Here is a 20,234-nt window from a genome sequence, read left to right as displayed (position 1 = left end):
TTCATTCCCAGAAATTTAAGTTAAAAAACAGAACAAATAATTGCAACGAATTAGTGGAAGTATTCGTAATCTTGTATGAAATACGGTCTGCAGCTTTTCAAGAAGCGCGTCAAAGGTTCGTTTGAAGATCAGGAAACTGCTACAAGGTAAAAATTACGAAGCACGGAACTCGAAAATCTCGAAAATGCCATAAGAGTAAAAGGTCGTACGTTGATTGGTAGATACGACCGTTTCCCATTACTAAATAATACAGCTAATAACAAAATGAATACGGCAAGATGTCGTATCCGCCAAATTTTATTTTAAAAATATTTCATTTAGTAAATCAGAAACGACAAAAACTTCAAAATTTCCTTGAACAATTATCAAATATAAAAGTAGAAGGTCGTATGCGCATTTTTTATTTATTTTTTTTTTCGTTTTCTCTTTTACAAAACTTTGAGAATATTTGAAACGCACAGATAAATTAAAATCGTGAAAAAATTTTTTTATATTTTAAAATCTTCACAATGCAAGTAAATATCCGCGTTTTATCGTTTTGGAAATGTTATGAAAACGTTCGGAACGCGTAGATAAATCGAAAATGGAGATTATTAAAATAAATTTCAATTTTGATCTGCCAACATACGACCTAATATATACTATTAATTGAAATTATGCTTTTTGTGAATTTACAAACAAAAGGATTTCGGCACCAGTCCTTGCGACCTTTTGTTTTCAATCGTTAAATTACACTTTTTCCAAGAAATTAAAAAAAATTTCCGCCCATAGTGATAAAGAGTTGTATAACGTCACTTACGACCTTCAAGAATTAGATGACGTGATTATTTTTCATTTAGTCAGGTCCAAAAGGTCTTATAGGCCACGACTTGCGACGTTCTGCTTTCAATTAACCAATTTTGAATTTCAGTGTTATCAAACTTATTTTAAGGTTTTTTACGTAAATAAACATGAACAAAAATTACACGACCATTGATTCTAGGAATGCGAAACGGTCGTAAAATGTCCCCTACGATTACTTGATTGACAGAAGTTTCAGTGCAGTCCGAAGAGATGGTTCTATGATACATTTCACAAATTCTGAAGCGATATGGACAGAAATCAGAATATGAGTATCGAAATGTATTTACGTAACTACAAAAAGATACCATTCATGGAAAAAAAACGATGACTTCGCCTCTTTAAGAGCTATCCATAAACGACGTAGCTACGTGGGTGGGGGGATCATAGTCTGCGATATGTGGTTTTATAATTGATGCATATTAATTCATTCTTCCGCGTGCGATATCGTCTCTTCCGCGATCACGGGTTTCAACGACGTGCCTTCGTAATAGATGAACCAGAAACTCAGCTCGTTTATCTCGAAAAAGCTGAGAATAATCTTATTTTGGTAACAAAGATTTTCTAGCGTGGGCAGTCTCATTATTTGTTCGTTGAGATGTCGCAGAATGATAAAAATTCTCAAAAAACCACTCGTTTATCAATCATTGAATGTATAAAAAAAATTTATTTTGGGAGAAGGGGTACAAAATTTGAAAAATATAGCCACGTACTTTACGGACAGCCCCTTAAGCAAATGATCGAAACCAAAATCTCACCGCAAAGCTGTTTAGTAGTGAACAGGTGTCTTATCAAACATTAAACGTCACGATTGATTCGTCGCCGCAGTTGAATTCGAAAGCGCAAAAAGAAAAAAAAAGAGCGCCAAAGCTCCTGCTCGTATCCCATTCGACCAATTTGCGATTCTTCGAGGGTGTCGCGCAGCTGGACAATTTCAACGAGTATGGTTAAAATCGAATTTGTGGATATTCTGGCACGACGTTGCACCGAGACAGTAGTTGAATTGTGGACCGCTGTCCAGAACGGCACTGCACCGGGCCGATTCCCTTGGGCGACGATTCCCGGCCACGTTCATCGAGATCGGTGTGAGTCGGTGTGAGGGTGCATGAGGCGGCGGCGGTCGTCGGGGGTGTGGATTTCGCGAGGCGCTCGCGCAGTCAGATGGGGGTTCTTGCCACGAGAACACTGAGCTTCGTCGCGTGCTCCTCCTCGGCTTGTTCGCCGTGCAGATATCTCGCGTGTCATTTGTGCCGGTCGTTGGAAACGGTACTCGAATAAAATACCCTCCAGAATTCCATCAGGACCGTCATTACAGTCACGCGGATTTCCGTCCTGACGTGAAAGCGATCGTTCACTCGCAACTTGCAACTCGAGAATTGATTAGATCCATAGTTTATCGGACATTCAAACGTCGGAGAATTGTTCCGGGTGATTGTGTTGTGATCCGACAGGCTTTGATGAAGTGTTTTTGTGTAAAGAGTGTCGAATCAAATCCATCGATGTTGCTTATGCCTGTTTTTTAACTTGTACTAATTTTAATCGGCTCTAACGAACGTTGACGTCGAACGGTCGACCAACGCGTCGAGTCCTCGTGAACGAAAATGGGGTTGTCAATGTAACCATAACTGTAACTACATACGTCTTGCCAACTGGTTGATAGTTACAAGTCTCTTGAACAGCATGCTTCGGTTGAATGATCATCAAGTGTTGCCCAATGCACGTAGTAAAGTCATGATCTCACACTCCGCGACAGTGATCGCTACCCTCTTCAGGGGGTGATTGTGACAGTTTTACGATAAATCCTGTTGAAACGTCACGTTAAATAGCCTCAACGGTTACCGAATGAATGCGGCTGATTGCCCTGCGAGGTACTATAGTGGGTGCAGTTCAAAATGCATTAGTGATTCAGGTGCGATGAAAAGTCCAACTGGAAAAGGGCGAAACGATGGTGTGCCAATGGATTCAAACTGACATGCCCGAACGTAACTAGAAAGAAAAAGCGTGAATCGGGGTATAAAAAGGTTAATTCGAACCCTAAAACTTTTCAATCCGTCCCCGGGGTTCGCGGAGAATATTTTTTTCTGCTTCTTCTTTTGAAAGCAAAGTTTTTCAAGGCGTTTTACCACCCATTGCCTCTGTCACATTTGCAAGGACATTCGCCCGTATTAACGTCCGGATTTCCTGGAAAGAAACGACAGCATAAATTGACGTGTTCGAGTCGAACCTGAAAGCATGTCGACTGCGATGAAAATTTTGGACTACTGTTGTTTTTGTTCTACCGTTTCATAATCGTGGGCTGTGTTTTTCACGCTCAATAGTGAAGTGAGTATGTATTACAAACGATCGGTATTCGGCAAACGATATCACCAATGTATCAACCTTCGAGTGATTCTACCCTTCAAGATGACTTCGATCCTATTTTTCTTCGTCGTTTTCTGCGGTGAGTCATCCTTGTATTTACAATAATCAATTCATCTCAGACGTGACCTGCCACTTTTTACGCATGTTTTTCTCTCAAATGTTTCTAGCTGGAGATAAAGTCAATACCTTAGGGTGACTCTGAAAATCAAATATCTGAGAACACTGGATCGAGTTGCCTCTATCTGAGCGACCTTTACGATACAGTGATTCTCATGTTTCCAATCTTTTTTCACCCACATATCGTAGGAATAGTTACACGTCATGATGTACCCGAGCTGAACGGTCACCATCGCAATGACTGTAATTCCTAAACATTCTGCAGTGTAAATATCGAACAAGTTTCGGCTAACAACATGGTATCAGATATATCTGAAACATTTTTCGTGAATAATTCGACGTTCGGTAATGACTGTGCTTTATCTGACCTTTGTCTGGTTGGCCGAAGTTTTTTTTTTTTTTTTTTTTTTTTTTTCATTGGGGATTCCAAGCAACAACATGTTTCTGTTTTCAAATAAAAACGCAGCTTGAACTTCTTTGTAAGCAGTCGTTTCTACGGCTGAAAATTTGGCCAACAATTGAAATGATCGTTCCAAAGCTCATGACTTGGGATCATTCGACGAATACAAGTTGCTTCTGTCACTGTCTGCCGTTTCACGAGATTCAACAGCGTCGTAGAACGTCTTAGAACAATAAAAACGGGTGAGCAAAGGTGGAATATCAAGTCGTCGATATCCAGCGTCTCTATTTCACTCCAACATCAAAGAAGGCACTTCGCATAAATTTCCCCGAAGGTTTAGTCTCGTTTTCACACTGTTCCGCAGCGGCTCGGGTAGTTTGAAAATTAGCATGAAGGTTCCTAGGGAGGCGAAAAAATCAACACTCAACGGTCTCTTCCTGCCTAAATGCGAAGCCTGTGCTTCTGGTCTCGAACCGTCTGGTCGCTGAGAAACGAGTCGTATAATTCTCCCGGTAGTACGAACCGCTGTCAGAGGAAAACACAACGACCCTTGAAATTCTTTAGTACCAAGTTTAAGTGTCCGTGGAAACCGTACGTAATTGTAAATAATTTCACGCAGTTGAGCTGGGCTTCTCAGTTTAGAAACGACCCCCCCTATCCCCCCAACTTCTCCGTCAGCTACCATTGACAATAATTATTCCCGACCGTTCGGTTCAGCCCCTGAGGCATAGTTACGAAAAGGAAAAGTCCAATTTCACACGTCGAGCTTTCGCCCTTCTCCTTTCGCCTCGAGGCGAGGATTTGATGGCATATAGATGTTACGTTTTTTTTTTGTACCTTGCTAATCGCAGACAGAGAAACGTAAAGATTCTTCGAAGTTTCTATAACTATATGAAAAATTGCTGCAGGCCTCGCCTTCCGCTTAACGCTTTGCCTTTTGTTTTCCTCTCAGCGGTATGAAAATAATAAAAGATCTTCACGAACTTCCGCGGGTACTAATTTTTGGATCAGAAAAAGCATTTGTTGGCTCATCGAAGCCGTTTTAAAGTCAATTAGTTTCCGACCTTCGATATCTTATTGGCCTCTTTTGGACCACTCTTCGACTCACGGTCTTCTTGGTCATTCAGAATAGCGATAATCTGCTGAACACAAAAAATAATCCCATTGGCACAGCAATAACTTGGTTTCAAGAGCCAAAGTGTTTTTAAAGGTTCGCAAAAAATGTCTGGTTTGCCTAAATTGAAAATTTTATTGGCACATTTGGAGCATGTGAACAAAGGACTATCAGTTTCAATTTTGAAATGGAACAAGATATAGTTTGTTAAGAGTAAAGTTGTCGATTCTGTCACGATTAACTGTCGACTTGTGTTTACGAGGCTGAAACTAGCCGCCAGAATCATCAGCCGAACGTTCTGATGTTCATTCGAATAAGATAGTGGAGTCCGGATATCTAAATTTTTTTAAATACGTTGAAGCCCCAACATTTTCATAGAATTATGAGAATAAAACTGAACTGCATTTTCATATTCCCGAAAACTTTGATACGTTTGGTTGTTAGCTTCAGCTTCATCTCATATTTTCGATTTGACATACTTCCTTTCACGATTTAGAAATTAAAAATCCAGGGAGTACTTCTTGGAGTATAAAATGTAACGGGATTAGGTACAAAATAAAACGATGAATCATTTTTAAAGAGAGTATAAATAAACGCTTTTATCAATTTATCGTGAAGTTCAGAAATCACCACAAGCAATTCTCGCCTCGTCTCTTTTATCAGGATAATTTCAGATCGATAGAACGAACGAGGAACTTCAAAGGAAGTACTTTATACGTGAGAACAAAGGAAAATCGTAGGTGACTCATATAATTTGGATCACTTTTTCGTCGAACCAGCCAAAATTGGAGGGAAAAAATGAAGTTTACAAAAGGCTCTCGTTAGCTGATTGGGATGATTTTCATTCTTTGTCACAGTCTTTTCGGAAATATTTTAACCTAAATTATGACAATTCTTACAATGCGAGAACGGGTTGGTCGGGGAAAACGTCAAGAGCGTGGGGAACTCACCAGAGATTCTAGTAGGCCAAAGGCACCGGAGGGAGTCCTCGTTCAATACAAGAGAATTTCTGCCTGAAGTTTCACTCACGTCTGACGCCGCAAGCTCACCTGTTTTCCTTCTATTTGAGCGAGACACCGTATGCTTGAAACAGGGTTAGACTTATTTTTTATTCCAAACAAATTCCTCCACGTTTTCAATCCCATTTGAAATTTCAAAGCACCGAATTACTCGTTACATTGGATTACAAAATCATCGAATTCAAATAAACAGGATCTGATAAAATCACATCTGATGAAAATGAAGACAAAAATTTAAATTTACAGAATCGAAATTTATACTGTTTCGTTATACCCGGTCAGAAAAATTCATGTGCGGTTTTTGCGAATCGAATGAACGCGCAAAAGTTGATTCGGAGAGCGCAGATCAATGTGTTGAGTTGAGCGTAGTTTACTCGCTAAATCGTCGCCGACGTGAAGCACGCTAAGCTTTCTTGAGATGTTGAAACCAATTCACCCGTTCATGACACAAACCGACTTTGCCAACGAGCCGTTCGCATTTTGTCGCGATTCTCATCCGTCTTGCCGAGAAAACTGGGGAATGGAGAGGCTCTTCCAATGTTGGTACGTCAGTGCGAGACAGTTTGGTAATTTATCACTGTTAATCACCCGGTTCCATTCTGTGCTCGTTCTCGGCTACCCGCGTTCTTGCGGATTTCTGTGAAAACACACTGATTTTTTTTGATTGTAAATGCGGTCTTTGGAAACAAAATAAAAGTCATTTTGGCTTTTGAAAGTAGCCTCGAGTTCAAAGAAATAGTGAAAAGGTTTATTCCAATCAAGTAGCATAAACTGTCACATGCGATAATTTTTTCAAAATTCTACCATTCTCGACAAGAAAATTATCAAGTGAATCGAGCTTTATTTGTTTGAGAAACTGCAGTTCAATATTATTCAGTAATATCGATTGTACTCGGAATATGTTTTGTTTGCTTTTGATAAAAGTAACTGTAATTACGGGTCCTTCGATACATATTTTCTGCTTTTTCTTCCTAAGATCAAACATGTAAACGGAGGACCAACAAAAGTTGAATAAAAAATTTAGTGACGAAGCTTTTTTCCTCTGTTCAATGAGTCCAACTTGTTTGTCTAAAACGTACCAGAATTTACTGGTTTGATGTCATAAAAACTCACTCGTACTTGCATCAAAATTCTTCCTGTGACCTTTTTCAGCTTGTACATTTTTTCTATTAGATCGAAAAATTCATGAATAATTCCCAACGCTGTTCACCACCTTTTAAATGACTTATGACTTTGGTGACGTTATTTGGATGGCGAAACTTTACCGCTTTTATATGAGTCTTTACGTCCAAGGCCAAGAAAAGGAACGACCTCCGAATATATTAAAGTGATTTTCCCTGCTCATGGAAAATTTTAAGGACTACTTAATTTTGTGTGTTCTACCCTACCGAGTGAAGTCACGTATGTAATTTTTGGCACACTTTTTTTTCAACACATTGGAAATATTATACGATCAGAGTTAAGGGCAAGAGGTACTCAACAAGTAGATTTTATGAACCAACGAGCACCTGCGGCATTATTTTCAATATTATTTACGATACTGCGGCACAGCGGGGTATCAGACCTGTAGATATATATCGGTACATAAATATGGTCGTACCTCGTGAATATAGCGATAGTCGGCAAAAAACAGCGACCCGGAAAAAGCGTAAGACGTGTTTTTCCACAAGCCGGGATAAAAGTGGGGTCTAATGGCCCCGGAAGCAATCTTCAAGTTTCAGTATATAAGCCGGGAAAAATAATTGAGAAGCTGCTCAAGGTCTCACGCTCGCTCAGCGATGTGGTTCCTAGTTTTTTCCAATTCGCAAATTATACGATTTCTTACACGCGGATATAACCGGGCTGGAAATATATTTCACGGAGCTTTTCTTCCCGCCTCGAAATCAGTTGCCTTATAAAGCTAACCGCGATGCTTTCGCACACGGATTCCTCGTTTTTTTACCGTATTATACATGAAAAATAACTTCGTTCAATTTTTAGTTTTTAAAGAGAATTTAAAAGACTCGAAGTACGGATAACACGCATACGATTTCAAGAAATAAATAAGTTCTACGGTTAAGGGGTTGCGTGGGTTTGGAAAGGAAGAAAAAAGATGTTTTCCATCATTTTCATTTCAATATAATAAAAAAATTCTTACATCGAAACTATAATCATACAAAATAACGATGTTTTATAAAATTTTGATTCAAAAATTTTGAAAATTCTGATGTTAAGAACTGGTTTTTGGAGAAACAAGCATCCTCGGGGTGGCCAGGATAACTCGTGACAGCTTTATCTGAAAGCAAAAAATCTGAAATCAAACGGTGTTCTTTTATGTACCTACTTAAAGTTGAGGTAAGAGAGTATTTTTGTTATACTTAAAAAAAAATTAGAGGATATAGTTTTTTTTTTTGTTGATATTCCAAACTCGTGTAACCCATTAAAAGCATTACGAAGCAGTATTTGAACTTCGAAATCCATCGTAAAGCTGGATGATGAGTGAGTTTCAGCCAGGCAATATGATACCCTTCGTGTCACTTCATGCCAAAAGTTAGCGCACGCGAATATACGGCGTAAGAAAACGTGATCCGAGTGTCGCTGAAAACAGATCTTTGAATCGGTAAAAAATGGCAGGCTCCCAAAGTGCTTCTGATTCAAAGTCAAAATATCGCAACAATGGCTGTGTTATAGTGAATATTTTATTTTTGTATGGAGGAAAGGCTTAATTTAGTATTTTTAACGTTCACAAATTTTAATCGCGAATAAAGCTTGCGAGAAACTGCAAGTTTAACCCTCTTAAGAATGTACTTCCATCGACCAGAATTACATTCGGAACAAAATCTGGTATTAACTATCAAAATTTCACCCTGGAAAAGAAATTTCAGGGCTAATATACATCCGACCAAACATTATTTTCACACAACCAAAAAGTTTAGTTGATATTATAGTACACAGAAAACATAATGTTTTGGTAATGTCTAAGAAAAGAGATTTTTAATTAATTTTGCTACTTTTGCAACAAAATATTGTGTTGCCATGAGAAACTTTTCTTCAAAATGCGGCTACGAATTGTTTTTTTTTTTTTTTTTATTGAATAAGGAATTCCTTGAGTGTAAAATAACCATAAATAATTGTATACTTCGTCCTGAAAAAGTTTCTCATTTCAATCGATTGTCGGTTGTGATTTTCAACCTGACGGTGACTCTGATTGACACCAGAGCCTGAATTCGACATCTAAAATAATTTCACGGTAAAATCATAGGATAACCTCGCACCAAATGAACATTGGATTCTTACACCACGAAAAGTTTGAAATTCAATATTTTCTGCAACCTGCACTGTTACAAAGATTTTGTATTTACTAACGACGCCATTTGTTTCAACACTCTCCGAAACTTTCGAAGATAAAATATTTAGATATGCACCAAGAAAAAGGCAACCAAAAAACAAACGACCGCAGCATATATCGAAGTTTAAAAATATTTCCGAACCTTGGTTACAAGACTTCTGCAAATTTGAATCTTTGCTTAAAAACGAAAAGTGAATGATTATTACGTAATCACAATTACCGATAATTTTTATATATTTCTTGATAACAAATTTTAATCTAACCATAAAATGTTTTTAGTAATATAATTTTTTTCATCATCGTATCAAATCATCACAGTATTGAAAAACGGACTTGTAACTTTTCACACGCGTGACTTCAAACCGGAAATGTTAAAAACTGCAGACAATGTTCAGAGTTGAAAATGTCTTTTGGGTTTTTTTTTTTTTTTTTATTACGTATTTTTCAGCGTAGGTACTAAATGTATAAAGAATTCGTGTTAGCAAGCATGTAGAATATGAAAGATTAGTAACATCGAGCGATAAATACAGGTTGGAACATTTCAACGGTAGTTTATTTTCGAGTCACTTTAACCTCTACAAATTAATATATGCTGTGGTTGTCGTGTCATAGATACATTAAATGCTTCAAACGCTGTCCCAGTTGTTCAACATGATTGGGGGATCAACGTTGAACATTGAAGATTGAGTCAAGATAATAGAATATTAAGAATGGCTTAAATATAATTGAAGATTAATTGTCAGGAATAGGATTTAGTACAGTTGTTATCATTGGGTAAAATCAGGCTTCATAAATACTTGATAACACTCCTTGACCACACGTCAAATGATTTATACAGTGTTCATTCGCTCAATTTGCATGCCTGTGGCATGTAATTTATAAAACACAGCTTACAGAAACGCGAAAAGTTTTATTTCCCCTTTTAACCACCTAATTTTTCTCTCAATTCATTACGCAGCTAGTACTGATATTAAAATAGATATGAACTGAGTTACATTTAAAGCTTTTGCTAATCTCTTCAGCGCATCCTGTTTCCGAGTTATAGTCTGACATAAAATGGTAAGGCCGCGTTTCTTGGTAACTTCATGCCTTAATTTGTATGAATAAAAAAAAAAAAAATAGTAAAAAAAAAAAAAAAAATTGCAACTGGACGTGCCGGAAACTTTTTACAACCAAATTTGAATTCGGCACGGAAAACGAATCGTAAAAATGTCACCTCAGGTTTCGTTCCTGACGATTAAATTTTAACAAGTCGAATTCTGGCTGACTATACGAATTCACTTTGCTCGACTTCAGTCAGCCTGATTAATTTCCGTGGGAATTCTTCTACTTCAAAACGAAGCAGCCGATTCTATTAAATATCTTTCGCTTAATATCAGCGCCTGTATCGGAACAATGGCGACAAAATATAACACGCGAGACTATAATCGAAAAGTATGGTGAGAGACAGTAAATTTTCTGATTACGGCAACATAACTCATCTTCATTTTTGACCAAAAGCCACATTTTTCTACGATTCATTGAATTTAAAAATTCTGTAGTATGTTTGATTCGAATTAATATGAATTGCTGACCTTCTCGTTTCGACGAAATTTCCTTTTATTGTCTGTCAATTTCGTGAACCATAGTTTAATTACTTGTCAATACTTCGTGCCGAAAAATACCAATTCGATCGTGATTTTCCAGCATCACGCCTTTGGGAAATTATCAATCGTTTATTTCTATTCAAAACAAAATACTCCGAGTCTTGAAAATGCTTTAATAATCAAGCGTCGCTTTCAGATTTCCACCTTAAGGATCGTGGGAGTATTATAATGTGGGTATTATTCTCGGTAGCTTGAAGCTCGTAGCGAAAATTCACAGCGTCTGGTTGAAAGAAAATTGATAACGTTTTGTGAACCAATAAACTTCACAGCTTGACTCAGTCTGCTGTATTATAGCTGACTAAAGCACTTGATTACTCCGTGCATCCCACAGCGAAGCCGATAATTATGGCGTCGGAGCAATAATGATTCTTTTTAGCGATTAAAATTACCGAGCTTATAAATTTTAAACTGCACTTTCTTTCTTTCGCCGTATCGAAACGTGGAATAAAATCAGCCGGGTGAAAACTTGAGAAGCAACAACCGTATGCATCTTTATCAAACTGAAAATAGTATTTCAGATTAAATTTTAACTAAAAGTTCATGTTTTTCAGCTTTTTTAATCAGAATATTCCGATCGTGCGATCGAAGATTGTAAACTACAATTGAATTGCGTACCTTAAAATTGACGGGTTCTAGGATAAGTCGGCAAATCGAAATACGTAACGAGCATTTGAATTGCTGAGTGGTTAAGGTGTTTCCACCTCTTTATCAATACGCAACTTGACTCACATTTCACTTTCGAATTATTCAACCCGAGGGGTTGAACTTGGCGGAAGTAGCAGATATTCGTTAAGCGTCAACAAGTTGTAAATAAAGTTAAGGTGAGTTTGAAAAGGACGATATATAATTTGCACGGGTACCTTACTCGATGTTCCTTGGGAATTTAATACCTACTCCATGCTACGATATAACAATTACCTCTGGTAAATTGTCAAAGGAATGCGATACGAACGTGCGACGAGCCTTGGAGCGATCAGTCATTCGCGAAGAGACGACGACGGCTTGAAAATGAAAGTACAATATATATAATATATGCGCTTTTTTAGGCAGGTACGCTCATAAAGCCGAGTGTCTGTTTTATTTGTCGTCGCGAAAGAAGTTGCTTTGACAAAAAAAAAATAAATAAATAAATAAAAATACGAGTATCCTCGAATTGGAAACACTTTTTATCACTCGCACAATCGTTTCTCAGCGTTCGCAATCGTGAATTGACGTGGTGGTGTTTACGCGAGAAATGCTGTGTCCTGAATTCCGATTTCATCGATTTGGATGAAAGTTGGGCGAAAAATTCAAGCATATTGAGTCGGGATGATCCACGTATAATTTTCAGTTTTGGTTTAATCTATTTAGACGAAATTTTAACGATGCATGAAATGTCCGGTATAGACTATCACGAAACTTTTTGAAACCTCTAACACCTCCGGTTACTTATATCCTGAATTTCAAAGAAACGATAAGATCCATTGAAAAATGAAATTTGAGGAAAAAATCAACCATTCGTTGGAAATACGACACAATGTGTTTTTTTTTATAGTATCTCTTTAGTTATGGTTTTAAAATTATGACAACTGAAATTCAATGAAAAAATCTTAGTTCTCAGAATTTATCGTCAACTTTCCTTATGGAATACGGTACACGATCTTTCGTTTTTGATTTATTACAATTCATCGTCTCTCATTGAGTTACTTTTCATTCTAAATCCACGACGTGCATGCGTTTCTTTCTCGCAATCTATTACCACATCGAAATCTTCCTCGCATGAGAATTTGCCCCTTTCACCCCTGTTCGAATACGTAATGAACTAGACTATTAGCTTTTGAGGACGGTAAGAAATGCGGGTTCTGCCTATCGCAGGAAAGGTCGGCTTTTCAGTTTGGCCGGCTCGTTTCGAGCCGATTCTTCCGACAGTTGACGGCCAACCGCAAACCGAATCGATGAATCTCGAGGCTCGTGATTCAAACTCGAGAGAACGAGGATCTGGCGTCACGGTCGGATGAAATACACGCGAAGTGCTAAACTTTTCATCATCCGAGAGCGTCGTTCCCCACATTCGCGAAGCGAAATGAAGTCGGATAATTCAGCGATCCGGCACAGCAGAAACCCGGACCATGCATCAAGCAGGCAATATTGTGAAATCCGCGGCGGGCCTCCGGACGTCAGAATTTATCAAAGAGAAATTTACGCCGTTGGGGTAAATCATCGCTCGATGGAAAGAGGTAGCATTTTTCGTTACGAGCTGCGGGGGCGGCGGACGTTGCAGGGAGAGAATCTGAAATTTATAACAGGATAAGCCGGTCTAAGCTGGGAGCACGCGGTCAGATCGTGACCCCCTTCGATGACAAATGAGGGGTGCAGAAGGAAGCTGCGATAGCGAGGGGAGAGAAAGCGAAAAGCCCAAGTTCCAACTTGTGAAAAATAAAAAATAACCCGGTCCAAGGGTCGGCTCGGTTTTTCCGGAGATCGTGGGCGCTGATTGCGTCACGTTTCTTTCGCTTACAAAGCGGGACGACGACTTTTGTCCATGAGCCGAAGACGCGGAAAGGAACCAGGCAAGCCTTTCGAGGGTGGAAACTGGCAATACCGCCGGAGGAATACAGATATACGAATGGAGAGCAATCGGCGTAGAACAAAAGCGCGTCGCGTCATTTGATTTTTTTTTTTTTTTATTTTTTCCAATTTCTAAAAATATTTATCCTCCATCCCCGCGATATTCTCGGTAACTTTCTTTATCCGATCTCCCTAGACTCGGAAAAGTTTCATCTCTGGTCTCGCGGTAGTTACTCACCGAATCAATTCCAAAGTTTTGAAAACCCGGAGAGATTTGTGTACGAAGCTTTATTCCATATTCCAACTTATGTACCTGAATCGACCCTGTGCAAAGGGCAGCGTTATTTTCATGACGATTTTGCAAAGTTTTGCAAACCTCTGGAAAAGTCGACTCCCTGCATTTTTATTCAAGATTCCCTTAACGAGGAACGTTTCTCGGAGAGTTGAATCACTCAGCCGTTTCAATCGTACCGTAATCGCAACATCGATAGTTATCTAAAGTTCGGAAGTATGCGTTATGTCAAAAAACAAGACCGAAGACAAATTACTAAAAAATTATTGGTATGCACCAAAACGTGATAATTGGTGCCACACGGTGGTATTAATCATTCGGAACAATCTAATTAATTTTCCAACATTCGTTACCGCCATGCTTCGATATTTTAATAGGTCACGATAAGCTTTAGAACAATCATATCAATTACCCCGCAAAATAAATCATGTAAAAATACTCAAACTCTTATGATAAAAAAGGATTCGACAATAGATTTAGAATATTTTTAATCACTGATCTTTTCAGAATTGTCAGAATCACTGAATTTTCTTCTACAGAACTCGTGGTTTAACGTCAAAGGTCTGGAGTAGATTTATCGCTCTGATAAATCAGCGACCTCGAACCTCATTTGCAACTTTTCGAGATCAGTTGAACGTACAGTTCTTGGCGCCACCATCATCAGCTTTACAGGCTACCAACACAGAGCCACGCCGACTTGTTAATTACACACGCTCATCCTTTGACCTAACCCTTAATTTCATTGGTTTCCGACAATTACTTTGTTCTCGTATACCATGCAGGTCTACTTCTATTAGGACTTGCCGACAAGCAGCTTACGCGAACGTTAAACAAGCCGAGCTTTTGTTGTCTCGTTTATCTTTGTCGTTGAGGGTATCGCCGCGCCATTATGGTTTCGCCTTTGAGAGTACAGGAATAAAGCATTGCTGGTTAGAACGTCGAAGCTTCGAGTTACGACGGAGTGCAGTATCAATTAAGAGGGTATAAATATGCAAGTAGACGGAATTTTGGAAACTTGTAACTTGACAACTAATTATTGAAATTGATTGGGATTTTTTTTATTCAAAAATATCAGGTAGCTTGAGCTTTAGTTACGTATTTATTCTGTTAGAATCAATTATTATTGATATTAATAACAACAACCGCAAACGGACGAACCAATTCAGATTAAATTTGGGAAAAGTGTTATGGATACTTTTTTTTTCTTTCAAGAAAATGGAGATTGAAATTGAATTTCTCGTAAAAAAATGTACAAATCACTTGTGAAATCACAAGGAAAACGTAAATAAATACGAGTAGAATTATGCCGAATGCTTCGCGTTATTTTCAACTACGATGCTTCGCATTGCTCCATTTTGCTTTGCAAGAATATGTTTATACAGCCCGATATACGTATTTTTGGAGAAAACAAACCCCAACCAAATCGAATAATTTATTACCATCGATATATTGAAAATTCAATTTTTCAGCCATCTACTTCCACGCGATTGTATAAAAAAAATTCTGTAACGAATATTTGAAATCTAAATTCGAGTTTCATCTATATTTCATTGGGATTCAAGAAGTGATTTCAATCGAATTCGCATCCACTTCTCAAACACGAATTTCATCGTCCCTTCGAACATCTCGATACACTCTTCCGGGATACACGCCTGAATGACGAATGTCTGGTTCATTGATTCACGTCCCTGGTGTTTCACGATTCGCGGAAGCAATGAAACGGCCAGAAGCCCGACTTGATTTGATAAAATGGATTTGATTTTTGCGCAGTTATTCTTCTTTATCATCAGATTCATGGTTTATTGCGAAGAGTATAGACAGAGAGACTCGTAACAATGTAAGTTCAGCAAATCTAAGCTCACGATAGATTTTCCAGATCATAAAATATCTCGGAGTATTTGACGACCGCTTAATAACGTACAGATAAAACGTAAGTGTTCCGTAGATGATTCCGTCGCACCGTTGATTGAAGTCTTTGGACGAATTAACGCGATACTAAAATACTTCACTCAAACGTATCCCCACCAGAAGTTTGGAAATGAAAATCCAAGTGTAATTTTTCATTAGATTCTCGATCAAACGTTTTCGGGTTCATGCGAAAGGCAATATAAAATAAAACGCTATAGCCGATCCCCTCCAGTGCTAATTTCATCAAAATACGATTTTTCAGAGCAAACGTTTTGCGATAAAGGACGTGCCAGAAACTCGGGGAAGTTGTCGAGTTCTCACGTATAACTTGCCTGGAGCTAGGTGAAAATAACGCGAGAAGTGGAGCGTGGGAAGAGAAATGAAAAAGAAGAAAGCAGCAAATAAAGGAAAAAGGGGTGTGCAGGGGTGAACAAGAAACGCGGCCTGGAAGAGAGAGGAGAATACTCGATGTTTCCTATTGACACGGGAGCGAAGAAAACCTGCCGCGGTTCTCGGCTGGTGTTGGTCCTTGGCTCGTTGCCTGGCAGGGCTGAGAAGTGTTTTATACCTGTGATAAGGAAAAGAAGTTGTTTAAATTCCGATCAAGAAGTACGAGGATCGGCGTATTTGGAATCCGGCCAGTAGGAAGCACAATAGAATTAACAACAAATGAGCGTAAACTTCCGACCAGCTGGACCTCCGAAAATCAGAATCTGAAAATTTTTCAAGCCTTCGAGCTTGCGTCCAAATATTAACGTCTAATTGAGCATTGATTGGCAATTTTCTCGCCGGATAACAAATTTCTAAGAACTATTACGATAATCTACCTTTAATCTTTTACCGAAAGTTATTAAGCCGAGCTAATTATTGATGCGGAAGAAGACTTAATTCTTTTTCTTCAAACTTTTTTATTTATTGACGATCAAAACTTTCCCAAGCTCTTCACGCACAATTAGTCAATACCAAGCTTCAAGCTCTTCGTCTCTGAGTCTTCGGTTGGAAAATATTGTATCAATGAAAATAGCTATTGTAATTGTAATTTTCACAAGAACGAGTTAGGTGGAAGGTCTCGTGGAAAAATAAAAACATCAAAAGGTAACGAGTTCCACGTTTGAAACGCGAAATCGACTCGTTTATATGATTTTTATGGAATAACGAGATTTTTATATAAGTTGAAATTTCATTTATTTTAATCTGTTATATCCATAACGGAGTAATTTATTACTCAAAATTTTCCTATTTAGGAGGTAAGAGAATAATAATTCAAGTCACGTAAATATAATCGAAATCCCACAAACCATCTGTTTTTGGCGCTGAACAGGTCTCAGCTTTTTATAGTCAAAATTCATGCTATTTGAAGATTTATTTATGTTTAGGAAATATTTTTTTCACTCGAATTCAAGCCAACAATCACCTTCTGAAGATTTGTTCAATCCAAACTTTTTCGATATCGTTTTATTTACTCTGTGCATTCGACGTCGTCTTTAAAATCTTTTGAAATTCTGTGTATGACACATTACAGAACACGTTTAAAAAAAAGTAAGCCTAGGAAGTTTGAAAGTTCGGAACAGGCTCGTTGATATCGGTGAAAGTCTTAGACGTAATGCTGTAAAATTTGGGTTTCGTCCTTGTTTCTCAGGCCTTGACTGGCAGCATAGCTAGCAATTGATGGGTGGTTGATAGTTAGGCCAATCCCGGAAGTCTCGTATTGATTTCCTGACGAGTGGAGGAATAATCGTCGAAGGGGTTAGCCTGCCGAGTTAAGAGGAGTAATATAGAGGGGTGTCATCGAGTGAACCTTGTCGATTGATCTACACGCGCACGGGCTTTGGTCTGATGTCTATGCATCGGGAATGTTGATGGATTCCGGAGGCATCTATCATTCGGTCTCATCAGCGATGCGTCAAAATCTCAGCCAAATAAACGTGGGATCAGGCGCCATTGAATGCTGAATACCAAGCAGCGGCGCGATGCCAAATCCCGTGATCTAAGCTTAAACTTCAACTTGCGAACCAACGCGGAAACGGCAGCCACGTGTGTTCCTGTATACCCAAAGATGCGCCACGAAGTGTAGCCGTTGCTGAAGGCATTGATGGATAAACGCTATTTGCGCCGGGGATTCTCCCAAGTGTTTCCAGATCCGGGGATATCTCGCGCTCTCTTCCCTCGATGATCGCTTCAACGGAATCTTTGTCAATGCGTCCGAAAGAAGCCGACGTCGGTAAATTGATTTTCGTCGGAAAAGCCACGTGCCAGACTTCGGCTCAACCTTCCCTCTACGGTATACTCTTCTTTATCTTTAGGGAACCCGATTCCGTGATAATACATGAAAGCTGTTGTGTCGATGTCGGCATATCAATATTGAAATTGCAAGCTCCATCGATTCTTCTTGTCTTTGGGATTCGGGACATCAAGACCTTGAGCGTGGCAACTACTCTTTGCGATTTGAAAGAAGAGGTACGAAATTTCATTCGCTGACTTACTTACTTGACTACGTGGAGACCACAGTGTAGGTCACACGACAGTTTCTCATGAGGCTGAAGTTAGTAACGTGAACTTAACGATACACCAGGGTGAAAGGTCATTGTTGAGCAATTTGAGAATGACTTTCAAGGAGTTGGATTTTCAGAATGAGGGTATATGTTGTTTGCAATGGTTTACTACATTTCGGAAAGTCATAAAGGTGTAGATTAGCCATTTTTCCTAAACATGCATCGTTACACCAACGTTACTAGCTTCATCCTCATAGTTTCTCAAGACATTGTTTGAGAGCAAATATTACTGGATTTGAATTTTGATAAAAAAAACTTTTCCTGAAACTATAATTTTTGATCAGGTTATATACCTACCTTGTCGATAAAGCAATGGATCAGAATACTTCTGGAAGAGAAATTGGAAGAAAGCAGGGTGCCAAAATAGTCGCGTTTCACGGCGTCAGAGGTCAATATATTTCACATCGCATTCTGAAACAGCTCATAGATTTTCATGACTTATTTTATTACTTTGGAGTCAATCGTAGGAAGGCATTGAATTGAGATTGATCAACTTATTCAAGGATGTTCCAAAAACACACAGGTATTCGATCATTCTTTTGACAGTTAGTCGTAACAAATTCCCATGTGCAGCGGTAAAGTTGAAGTTGATTTGAAGCTCTGGAATGATATCGGCATTAACAAACAATTCAGACCGTTATACCTCGAAGTGCGGATGAGCGAATCACTGAATATTTTTACACTTTTATGAGAAAAACGATGGTCAAGCTCACTTCGCGATGCCAATAAACTCATCTCATTCAATAAATACTGTACGAACGACCATCGGGGGGTGAATAGATTAATTGTACAACCCAAAGGTGAAGAGATTTGGTCTTTGGCTGGTCTTTATGATGGTAGAGATTATTCTTACGAGTCGTTCCTGACACGGTTTTATCATCTCCCTGACCCAAAGTGATTCCGCGGTATCCTATAATAGCACAGCATAACAGCTAGCCGACTTCTGGCTGAGCGGATTTCTGAATGTCGGCAATTTGTATGCCACGTAGACATCGTTGACCAAACCTTCGACCGAGTCGTCAATCTTAAGTGTCTCCGGGCTATTCCAGGATGGGTAAACTGTCGTTTCTATTGAACTTCGTCAGTTCTCAATCTTAGTATCCTATCTATCTACCCGAGAATGTTGCTGCCGGGATTCCAAAACCTCTGCCGTAACCATCCTGCGCATCTTCTCATGTTTCTGTAAACTGATTGCAAGCGAAGTCGTTGTGTACCGAAGGGTGCCATTAAATATTCCAGAGAATGTCTTGCACAGGTTTGCCGAACCTTGACTAGGTACCTGATTAAATTACGCAGTTTATGTACCCAGTAGCTCATAAACCTGAGCAGCTCGTCCTTAAACCTCGAACAAAGTTGCGATCGAAGACTTTCTGCGCTTCAATTTCAGTGTGGTGATTACCTTTTGATACCTGAATGTAACGTCAAGCTGAATATTTCAGATTTCTTCCACGTATAAAAATACAGTGACTTTGCGGAAATTGAAGTTACTGCAAATTTTTCACCTGAGGAAAAACTGCCAGGATCTTGAAACTACCGCCGAGGCAGATGGTTCACGAGGGAATGAAATCGAGGGATTTGAAAATAATCGAGTGAATAGAGCCAACGCGGTTATCCGAGGCAATGAGAAAATTCACATTTCCTGGTTAATTAAGTCTGGGAAGCGGAGCGGGTTAAAGACAAGTTTGTACTCTAGACTCGAGTTCATCGTTTCTATCTGTTATTTGGTGGTTTTCTTTGGAATTGCCCAGGTTGCGTGGATTGCGTGAGGGTGCGGAAGGTGATTGCGGGGGCGCCGAAATCTAATTTGCCAAAGACTGTGGCGTCGACGTCGTGGGACCCATTTCGAGTTTCGAAGCCTCGCTCTCTGTTTCTCTCCACTGCTGTTCTAGTGGCGAGCAGGCCTGCGGCTCGATGTCTGTAGAGTTCCTGATACAGCTTTTCTTCCGGTGATGCACGATGAAAGTGAAAAAAGAAATTGCCTGGGGAACCGACCGAGAGACCAGGTCATAATTTTACTCGTTAATTCGAGAAGGTTCCTGGTTACTTCCATGTCACATTAACACACCCGCGTACTGCGAAACCACATCAATCAATGAGTCAGGTTCAAGTG

At 39.1% G+C, this 20,234-nt stretch overlaps 1 protein-coding gene across 2 annotated transcripts in view; it reads left to right on the top strand.

The window, feature by feature from the left end:
- Positions 1-2,009: 2,009 nt before the first annotated feature.
- LOC124178048 (zwei Ig domain protein zig-8-like) overlaps positions 2,010-20,234 on the top strand; it is a 46,093-nt gene continuing 27,868 nt past the window's right edge. For both annotated transcript variants that reach the window (XM_046561137.1, XM_046561136.1), the window contains exon 1: positions 2,010-3,280. In XM_046561137.1, the coding sequence (XP_046417093.1) occupies positions 3,169-3,280 (112 nt within the window). In that variant the 5' untranslated portion in view covers positions 2,010-3,168. The remainder of the gene's footprint in view (positions 3,281-20,234) is intronic.

Source organism: Neodiprion fabricii, chromosome 3, assembly GCF_021155785.1.
Source record: "Neodiprion fabricii isolate iyNeoFabr1 chromosome 3, iyNeoFabr1.1, whole genome shotgun sequence".
Taxonomy (NCBI): domain Eukaryota; kingdom Metazoa; phylum Arthropoda; class Insecta; order Hymenoptera; family Diprionidae; genus Neodiprion; species Neodiprion fabricii.
Note: the sequence above shows the minus strand (reverse complement) of the source record. Positions and strands in the feature narration are given on the sequence as shown.